This window comes from Podarcis gaigeae (assembly GCF_964106915.1).
Source record: "Podarcis gaigeae genome assembly, chromosome: 10".
Lineage (NCBI taxonomy): Eukaryota > Metazoa > Chordata > Lepidosauria > Squamata > Lacertidae > Podarcis > Podarcis gaigeae.
Window position 1 is genome coordinate 14,839,327 of NC_139686.1, and position 10,848 is coordinate 14,850,174.

Below are 10,848 nucleotides of genomic sequence, written 5' to 3' on the forward strand. Positions count from 1 at the left end.
GCAGGGTGGATATTGTAAATATATATATTTAAATTGTAGCCTCCTGCTGTTTACCTTTCTGTAATTGAACATTCTGCTTTTTCATACAGTGGCCTTAAATTTCCAAACAGCAGGACTGCAAATGGATCTTCAAACTGGGAAATTTTTGGATAATGGTGGTTCTGGCTATTTACTAAAACCAGAATATCTAAGAAATAGAGACACACAATTTACTCCACATGCTATATCTGCAAACTGTCAACCGGTGCTTCTTACTATAAAGGTCAGTTCATTTTGTTGATAACATTCTTTTATCTAATTTGCCAGACCACTTGTGCTTTTTTTTTTTTTTTTTGCAAATAAATACTAATACTTTCTCTGTATTTTCCACCTCAGCTCGAGATAAGCACTTCAAGTAACCTGTACCTGATAGCTGATTGGTGTCAATTGGCAGCATAATTGCTGCCGAGCTGAGTTTAAGATTTTGTTGTTGACATATAAGTCCTGCACAGCTTAGGACCAGGTTATCTGAGAAGGAGGACCCTTCTACCTAGACCACCTTGTTCACTTACGTTGTCAGATGAGGTCCTTCTAGGCAGCTAGTAGAGACACATCTGGCAACTCAAAGAGGGCCTTTTTTGTGTTAGCCCCCACATTGTATAATGAACTCCACTTAAATATATGATGGGCACCTATGGCACAGGTGTTCTGCAGCTTGGTAGATATTGAACTATTTACATGGGCACTCCCAAGCTCAGATCCTTAATACTGACTTTACCAAACGCCTGATATTCTGCTTTAAGTTTTCTTGTTATTGTGTTATACTGGTTTTATTTTGTAAACTACCTTGTTATTTTTCACAGTGAAAGGCGGCCTATAGTTAATTTAAAATAAAAATGTGTACCAGCAGGGCCCCTGTGCTATTGTTTGCATATGGTTGCTCTCTCTTTGCTTTCCGGTAGATTTGTGAAGATGCATAATAGCTTCAAGGCACTTACTCAGCTATAAACATGATTCAAGTCACACTTATAGATGTGCCATTATGAAATGTGGAGGAACGATACACACACATATATATTGCTGCAGTCCCACTGATTCCAGTGACACTGCATAAGCAGTTTCTGAATTTTCCTCCTAGGAATGTGCAAAGGGAAGTCCTGGGGCTGATGCAAGTATGAAATGAGTTGATTGCAAGGGGATATGCCTACATTGTCAAATTGTAGGTGCTAATTAAAAACTCCTGTTTGCTCAGGTGTCTGGTGGCACTTGATTGACTACCTGCTCTGTTTTATACTTACTGTATATTACCTGCTTCTTTTTTAATTTGTGTAATTATTTTTAATTGATTAATGAATTGTTTTAATCATGTTGTTGAGACAGGTGGAATATAAATATTTTAAATGACTAATGAACAACCATCCAACCAAATAGCCTTGGCTGCAGCAAATACCACTTTAGCCTCCAAAAGTTTGTGCATTACATCAACAGGATACAGGTTTTAAAACATAGATAGCTCCAGAGCAGCCTTCCCCAACCTGGTGCCCTCCAGATGTTTTAGACTACAATTCCCATCAGCTCTAGCTGTGCTGGTGGGAACTGATTGGTGTTCAAAACAAATGGAGGGCACTAGCCTGGGGAAGCGTTGTCTGTGGAAAGAGTTAGAGCCCTTAGCACACCCAGAGCACAACAGGGTTATTATTCCAGTGTATGTTTGCTAGTCTCTACCTGGTTATTAACTAGGGATGTAGGTGACACTGTGGTCTAAACTACTGAGCCTCTTGGGTTTGCCGATCAGAAGGTTGGCAGTTAGAATCCCTGTGATGGGGTGAGTTCCCGTTGCTCTATCCCAGCTCCTGCCAACATAGCAGTTCGAAAGCACACCAGTGCAAGTAGATAAATAGGTACCACTGTGGCGGGAAGGTAAATGGTGTTACTGTGTGCTCTGGCACTCGTTAAAGTGTTCCTTTGCGCCAGAAGCGGTTTAGTCATGCTAGCCGCATGACCCGGAAAGCTGTCTGTGGACAAATGCCAGCTCCCTCAGCCTGAAAGCGAGATGAGCACCGCAACCCCATAGTCACCTTTGACTGGACGTAACCGTCCAGGGGTATGCTACCTTTTTTTACCTTTACCTGGTCACAGAAATCATCTCTATTTATTTTTGTCCGACTTTATCCTTTGATTATTCCGAAGCTGCTTGATTTGGCTCCCATACTGGTGGTTTGTTCTGCCTCGTGACTTAAAGAGCTCAAAAACAAGAGCTTACCCTTTCCCTGCCTGTTCTGTTTTGTTTGCCTTTGACTTCATAAGGACCTTGCCCCCACAGCTGGTGCTGCTGATCAGATGTCCATCCATCTTAGTGATGGATGCTGGAGAATCATGGTGGCTAGAGGGTCAGGTTTGGATATGGAAAACTCTGCTTCAGATCCCCTCTGGACTGCAAAGTTTAATGACTGGTTGTGGGGATCTTTTCGTGAACTGCCCCACAGGCATGTTGTGAGGCTAAATGGCAAACTGACCTCCTTGGAGGAAGGTTTAGGGCACATTTGCAGCATGTTCCAAATTTCTTCAGACGTTGCTGTAAGTGGCCTCAACTTTGGGTTGCTTGAACCCGCAGGGCACCATCCAGTTAAATCAGGGCTTGCACTCAGTTTAGTAATGTAGTCTGAATCCATTCCTGTACCTTACTTCTTTCAGGAGGCATGTCGGCTTTCCTCTTATCAGTTATTGTTTTTGTTACGCTGAGATTAACTAGCTTATTTTTCACATATAACCTATAAATATCATTTGTGTGCTAAAACTTTGTGAAATAGACCTTTTAGTTCAAGCTGTGAGGCTCATACGTAGCAGTGGTACTGAAAAATTGCCAGTCAGAACTAAAATAATTCACACCTGCTTGATTTATTATCTGCAATATTTCCTTGTGCTTTTCCTCTGCTTGCTGTTGGAAATAAATACCTTGAGTACCACAGATGCTGAGACTAGCTTCTTGCAAATGCTATTTAGTCATCAAAGGCATTTGGCACATTATTAAATACCACTGCTGTAGTTCATTGTCTTGTTACACAGTTGCCATTTTGCCCTGCGTTTGCAAACATGTGACAACGAGCCAGCTTTGTAACACCAATTCAGATTTTTAAAAATGCACTCAAAAAGTTTGCCCCACTTAATTAATTGCAAGAAGAAGAAAAAAGACTGAAATATTTTGTTCATGCCAGTGTGTGCTTTTAATTAAGAGTAATTCTTCACTTAAGTAAGGACTGTCTCTCTGGTTTGATCCAAAAAACACTTAACATGTTGCAATTTTACTGGGCTTTGAGCCTTTTGTTTAAGGGAGCTGCTGCAAGGCTAAGGGAGCAATCAACAGTCCCAGCCAAGGAACAGTAGTGCTGGGCAGAGGGACAGCAACACTACGGCATTCAAAGTTCTGCTCTTGGCACTGGCCTGCGCAGAAGCCCATTTTATGTTTTGCTAGCTCTAGGCTTTTGCTGCAGAAAGGCCCAGTTGGGCCCCATCTGTGGCTGCCAGGAGGATCCATGGCTGGCTCAGCTCTGCTGCTCCCCCCATCCCCACAAATTTCAGGGCCTCCTGAAAGAAGCAAACACCCCGGGTAGGTTGTCAACAGCTTGTGCTGTTGGTGGGCACAGCAGAAACAGCCCCCTGCCATTTATGGAGCTGTTGGTGGTGGAGAAACCTCTGCCGCATCCGAACCTGCTGCTCCCTTCCCCAGAGGAGTACAGAACCACGGTTTAGGATTGCTCTGCAAGGAAATGAAATGGGAAATCCCTGGTTCATATCTCTGTCATGACCTCACTAGATTGCCTTGAGGAAGCCAGTGCTCTCTCTGCCTCAGTGCCACACCAGCAGTATGGGGATAATAATACTTAACCTGCTGTGCAAGGTTATTGTAAGCACCCTGAGATAATGTACCCCAAGCCCTATATCAGTGTTTAAGTATTATGACTATGATACTCCAGGCATCCCTGCCTTTTCAATGAAGTTGCTTGAGCGACTTCTCTTTGTTGCCGTCCCCCCCCCCTTTTACTGGCTTTTGGTCCATACCTCTTAGCCCTCTGACATCCCATAACCCTTTTTTAATGGGTTTTCTGTAAATGTGTAGTGCCTCTGCTTAAAACGTGGGGCTAGGCTTTGGAATGGGGTTATTACATTTAGGAGCCAGAACACAGCTCAGTGTATGCACAGACCGATATCAATAGCTCTACTGAGACTGAGTGAGTTTCTTTTTCTCCAGTGAAAGGTTGGGAAAGACTATAAAATGTCTGTGGGGTTGTGAGGAGATCAGGATTGTTCAAGGTCAGAGAGAGAGAAGGGATTAAGTAGGTGGTGATTGAAGCAAGTGAGTAGTGAATGGGTAATATGTACTAAAAACACCCCTGTAATAAGACAGTTTTGTGGTGGATCAGTTGCTAAGAGATGTGATGAAATGAAATGCCCTTGCAGTATAGAGAGTATTGCAGTAATACTAGGGCCTTTTTTATGAGAAACTAAGGGCATTTCCAGTTGACCTATCGAGCATTCACCCTGATTTGTTTGCAGGATGATTAGATGACATTGATTGTTTATTGAGAATTCATTCTTATTTGTTTGCATTGAGGTTAGATGAGGTTGCGTCAAAGCATATGTTAACTCATACGTCACAGTGCATTTTCCCATCGTTTTCTTTATTGCAAAAGTCCGATCTTTTGGGGAAGTGGGGTTTTTGCACAAGACCTCCCAATCAACTATAAAACACACAATTTGAATTTGCCAAATATATGTTTAAATTCCACTTGAGAATAGCAACTGTCTGGCAGTGTCCTAAGTCTGAGAAATACAGGCATGGAAGCACCGTTTGGAGCAGGAAGTAAGATGTGTTGCATAGCATTCTACTCAAACTTCACCTGATATACTCTGAGAGAAGACTTATGGGCATTAGCTTTTGCAGGTTTGGTCTAACTATACGAAAGAGATTTATGCAAATAACAAGCAAAGCAAGAAGCCCATCTAGTACCAAGGACTGAGTATATTTTGCCAGTGACAAACTGCTGCTGTTATCCATTGGGATTTTCAAAAGTGGTGTTGAAATCATAAGTCATCATTACTTGGTATAAAATATAGAACTGTTGGTACACACTGTGATTTGCAAAGTAGCATGAGCAAAAAGGAGAAGTATTTGTCCCAAGAAGCTTGTTGCAAGCAGCATTCTGACAGAACAGAGACAAAAAGAGGCACAGAAGATGGAGAGGAGGGGAAGTGCGGAAGAAAAACATGCTCAAGTTCACTGTACTTATTTTTACTTTCAAGAGGGAATGAGGACCTCCTCTTACCTAGTTACAGATTCACTTGGGGGTCTTGGGTGCAGAAAATGCTAAAGATTGCACATAAATGAAGGAAAACAGAAGCTCATACTAGGCATTATATGTCAGATGTGTGTCTTTTTTTTAAAAAAAATCTTTTTTAAAATGAAAAGTGGCCACGGGAATTGTAATCCCAAGTGGAGGAATAGCAGGTGAGGAGTTTCTTGATCCTTTCCCATGTAGTCATTTTTTCCCCATTCAAAATTGCCCTTCCTCTTGCTGCTTTTCCAACTGTGGTGATTCAATAACATGTATATGGGAGGAAAAGAAGCTTGGATTCCCCAGTATTACACAGAAAACTGAGAGGACATGATTAAGCAGCCCCTCCCTCCCACCACTCCTCTTGCCCCAATAGCAGCTCAAACACTTGCTTTTACAGCTGTTTCATAGTTAAGGGTAAATAATGCTCAATTAGCTTTGTCCTGTATGGTGGGCTTCCCTGTCTGTTTTTCAGTAAAACCATTGATGCCAGAATAATAATCAATTGCATTTTACAGTGGTACCTCGGGTTAAGTACTTAATTGGTTCCAGAGGTCCATTCTTAATCTGAAACTGTTCTTAACCTGAAGCACCACTTTAGCTAATGGGGCCTCCCACTGCCACCGCGCCCCTGGAGCACGATTTCTGTTCTCATCCTGAAGCAAAGCTCTTAACCCGAGGTACTATTTCTGGGTTAACGGAGTCTGTAACCTGAAGTGTATGTAACCCAAAGCGTATGTAACCTGAGGTACCACTGTATATCCCAGTTGAAGCTTATGCACTGTTGTTGTTTTTCTGTGCAGCTTATCAGTGGTCATCAGTTACCACCGAGCAGTCTCTCCAGGAGTAATAAAGCTGACCCCCTAGTTCTAGTAGAAATTTATGGTGTTCCGGAAGACCATGCAAAGCAACAGAGCTGTGTAGTTAAGGGCAATGGTAAGTGCAACAGTCTATCGGTTGCGTAATGTTTCAGTAATTTAGGGATTTAACTCATGGGCATACATAGCTTATCAAAGTTTTGTCTTTGGCAACTGGGCCTATATACAGAAACAGCAGTGCATGAATTAGTAAGGAAAGCATGAATGGTACATACAGAGAGAGAGAGAGTTCTTGTATGGAAAATTAAAATTTCCACTATTTGAATGAATTAGAAAGGACAGGCTAAAATACATACATTTACATGTGTATGGGGGGAAAGTAGAACAAAGGAAAGATCAAGCTTTGTTCTAATTGCATTCTGTGGAGGTGGACAGGTTTGTTTCCTGCCTTCATTGTTTACGTCAGAGCTGTAAGTGGGCAGTGGAAGAAAACAGACAGAGAAAAATGCAGGAATTTGTATGTTTGTAGTACCAGTATACCTCTCTTTCTGTGTTTTTCCTTGTCCCTAGTTGTCCACTGTGGTTTTAGTGTTTCTTCTGGGGTGTGTACAAATGTGTGTTACTTGAACAGTTTAGCCACTACAGAAGCATACAGGTCCCCACACTGTGTACAGACATACACACACTTTTGTTTGCGGAAACAAGCTCATAGAAAGCCGGTCCTGTAAGCTGGCAGCCCAAGCCAGCTGTGTGCAGCGCTGATTGCCTGGTGCCTGCAACACCACAAATCCCCCTTTCCTTTTGGTGATGGGCTGGGCCAGAGCCCAAAGTAGGTGGAGCAATAGATAAAGATTTTACGTGTATGTAGTAGGCTGCATTCTACATAACCTCACACATGCCTCTCTGTTCTCTATCTGGACAAGCAGGCGGCATTGTCAGAGTTCAAGGACACATTCCATCCAGGCAAAAAGACTTGGGGAATGAAGTGGGGCCACTGGGGGGGGGGTTATGTCTCTATCTGGGGCAGATGGAGAGGTTTCTAGGCCACGTTTGGTCCCTGAGTCAGAGGTTTCCCATCCTTGTCATCTATAGAAACTGACCTGATTGCAGGTGAATCTTGCTTCAACACTGGAGATGAGGCAATGCCTGAGGACAGCAGACTAGTTTGGGGGAAGCAGGGCAGACAGTGGGGAATGCATCAAGCTGTGTCCTCCAGCATCTCACTGCCACTCTACAGGATCTGCCTAGTGATAAGGCCATCCCTACAGGAAACTCTGTTTTATCCCATCAGCTTCTGGATTTCAGTTCCAGTTACAGATAGGTAGCCGTGTTGGTCTGCCATAGTCAAAACAAAAAAATTCCTTCCAGTAGCACCTTAAAGACCAACTAAGTCAGTTCTTGGTATGAGCTTTCTGAAGAAGTGTGCATGCACACGAAAGCTCATACCAAGAACTGACTTAGTTGGTCTTTAAGGTGCTACTGGAAGGAATTTTTTTTGTTTTGACGGTTTTAACAGTGAGTTTGTAAGTGACTGTGGAGGCCAGTTCTGGACCCACACGTCCTTCCACAGTGGGGACATTGGTTTCCAGGTGGGAGTTGATCATGGTGAATGTTTGCCAAGCATGCCTTCCTCTTAGCATGTGAGTTTGAGCATCTTCAAAGCCCATGACACCTTTGGTAAAGGCTGTTTTCCAATTGGAGCACTCACAGGCCCCTGTTTCCCAGTTGTCAGTGTATATACTACATTTTTTTAGATTTGCCTTGAGAGAGTCTTTGAACCTCTTTTGTTGACCACCAGCATCACATTTAACATTTTAAAGTTCGGAATAGAGTAGTTGCTTTGGAAGACGATCATCAGGCATCCACACAACATAACTAGTCCAACGAAGTTGATATTGAAGAATCATTGCTTGGACACTGGTGATCTTTCCTTCTTCCAGTACACTGATATTACTTCGCCTGTCTTCCCAAGTGACGTGTAAATTTTTATGGAGACACTGCTGCATCTAACTCCTTGCAGGCTTCCCACAGCCAACAGGTTGGCCACTGTGAGAACAGGGTGCCGGATTAGAGAAGCCTTTGGCGTGGTTGCTTTCTTAGGCTTGCAGTAGGGAAAAAAAATCCTGGCAAATGTTTAAAGTTGTGTCTTTTATGCATCCTTGGTGTCTTTCCACTATCTATCTGCAAAAAAAGAAAGAAAAGAAGCATTACGACAAAATTAAGGGAGGAATCAAATCACTGTGTCACTCCAAATGGTTCACCTCATTATGGTTCACTGCTGGAAACTGTGCATAGTTGTGATTAAACTAAAAAGAAGAAGCCTGTCAGTGGATCATTTAAATTCCAAAGGGACAGCTCCACTGCAGTGTAATGCCAGTTTTAACATCAGGCAAACAAGACTAGGTGTAGTTGAATTTTTCAGCTTTCAAATTTCCAAAAATGAGGTGTGCTAAAAAAGTTGGAACATGACTTGGGAATTCAAAAGATATTTTGGTTAAATTAATGTAATTAAATTTTGCTTGGTAAGCAAAACATGTGTAAAATTGCACAGAGATCACTAAAAATGATTGCCAAGTACGTGCAGTTATATGTTACCATTATTATTTTATTATTATTTAGCATTACCTGACATTTTCAGAAGGTATAAATTAAAATTCTCTAGTTTTCCAAAAGCAGTTTATGTGCTTCTTCATCAAACTTAAAGCAAGCTAAATGTTGTCCAATCATAAAAATAATAATATATATTTAAGACGACATTGGATGGCGATCAGTGGTGGATGCTTTAGTTGAGATTCTTGCATTCCAGGGGGTTGGATTAGGTGACTTTTGGTGTCTCTTCCAATTTTGCAATTCTACGATATTCCCCCAGACTGGGACTCAAGGTGGTTTACAGATAAAAAATAGAAAGGCATAGATATAAAACAGAAAAAGCTAAAAACATAAGAAGAGTTTCTACTTAGCCAGCCTTTGTTTTGCATTTGTGGGAGCATTTCAAACTTGTACTCCTGCAATCAGTGAGAATCATCAATGAACAGGGAAAGAAATAGGAAACAAATGGAGGTTTTATTTTCAGTGGTCAGTGAATAGAACACAATTAGCAACGTAGAGTTGTTTTAACAGATCATTGCTTGTCTTATATTGCTTTCTTTATTTCAGCTTTGAGTCCCAGGTGGAATGAAACATTCACATTTAACATCCAAGTTCCAGAGCTTGCCTTAGTACGGTTTGTTGTAGAAGATCAGCTTTCTCTCACGTCCAATGACTTCCTTGGGCAATATACTTTACCACTTCTGAGCATGAATAAAGGTATTAGTCCCCGCCCCCCCCCCCCATGCACAAATCCCTAACAACAAATTTTTCTCTTCTTGATTATGATATGCAACATATCCTTAAATTGAGTGCTTCCAAGGTACAGTGGTTGTGTTACTATCATTGCTGAAACCAGACCTGTTCAAAAAAATGCTGTGGTGTTACTATTTTTAACCATGTTAGTTGCCTAGCTTTAATTTGTGACATTGTGCAGAACTGAATGGAGTGTTAATTGCATTGCTTGTTGAGTCTTCACTGTTCCTAAAAGTGTGAACTCTGCTTTCCCTTTTATACAGATCAACAATGTTGTCTTTTATGTACATCCTTTTGGAATTTCTGCAATCTTCATTTATTTCAGCTGCAGGAGCTGTCCTGTGCTCTACTACATGCTTACTGTGTTACTTACAATTGTAGCTGACCCTTCTAGGTGAATGTAGGGGCCGGTTAATACATTGGTTCACATACAGTTGTTTTAGGAGTGTGTAGGTCCATAATAAGGGACGCAGGTGGCGCTGTGGGTTAAAGCCTCAGCGCCTAGGGCTTGCCGATCGAAAGGTCGGCGGTTCGAATCCCTGCGGCGGGGTGCGCTCCCGCTGCTCGGTCCCAGCGCCTGCCAACCTAGCAGTTCGAAAGCACCTCCGGGTGCAAGTAGATAAATAGGGACCGCTTACCAGCGGGAAGGTAAACGGCGTTTCCGTGTGCGGCTCTGGCTCGCCAGAGCAGCGATGTCACGCTGGCCACGTGACCCGGAAGTGTCTCCGGACAGCGCTGGCCCCTGGCCTCTTGAGTGAGATGGGCGCACAACCCCAGAGTCTGTCAAGACTGGCCCATACGGGCAGGGGTACCTTTACCTTTACCTTAGGTCCATAATGGTGCTTACAACCTATTTGTGTGAACCGGTACCTCCATGTTGACTGTATTTCTGTATCCGTCCTGATTCCCAGGATGCCACTGGCCACATCTTCAAGGTTGCAAGCCCAGTGACTGCTCTGTGCGCTCATAGGTTCTTATAGGAACATAGGAACTTGTCTTTTAGCAAGTCAAACATTGGGTTCTTGCTCTGCACTGTCTACACTGACTGGCAGTGACTCTCCAGGGATTCAGGCAGAAGTCTTTACCAGCCCTACCTGAAGATGTGAAGAGGACTGAACATGACTCCCTCCTAGGTTCCATTCCTTGGGACAGAACTAAGGTTTACATGTCTTTGTGAATCGCTTTGCCTGTAATCCACTCATTCATTGCTATTGCATTTACAGGTTATCGCCAGGTTCCACTTTTTTCCAAACTTGGTGTCAACCTGCGTCCTGCTTCACTCTTTGTGCATATTTGGTACTTTAACCAATAATGTTTGCTAACAGAGCTCCCTCAGCAGCCTGAATCCTCAATAAAGAAACCATGGTTTAATACTA

At 42.6% G+C, this 10,848-nt stretch overlaps 1 protein-coding gene across 1 annotated transcript in view; it reads left to right on the top strand.

The window, feature by feature from the left end:
- Positions 1-10,848, top strand: part of PLCZ1 (phospholipase C zeta 1) — a 47,657-nt gene extending 36,809 nt beyond the window's left edge. The window contains exons 10-13 of the mRNA XM_083700327.1: positions 90-262; positions 6,116-6,248; positions 9,287-9,436; positions 10,696-10,848. Of these exons, the coding sequence (XP_083556453.1) occupies positions 90-262; positions 6,116-6,248; positions 9,287-9,436; positions 10,696-10,784 (545 nt within the window). The 3' untranslated portion in view covers positions 10,785-10,848. The remainder of the gene's footprint in view (positions 1-89; positions 263-6,115; positions 6,249-9,286; positions 9,437-10,695) is intronic.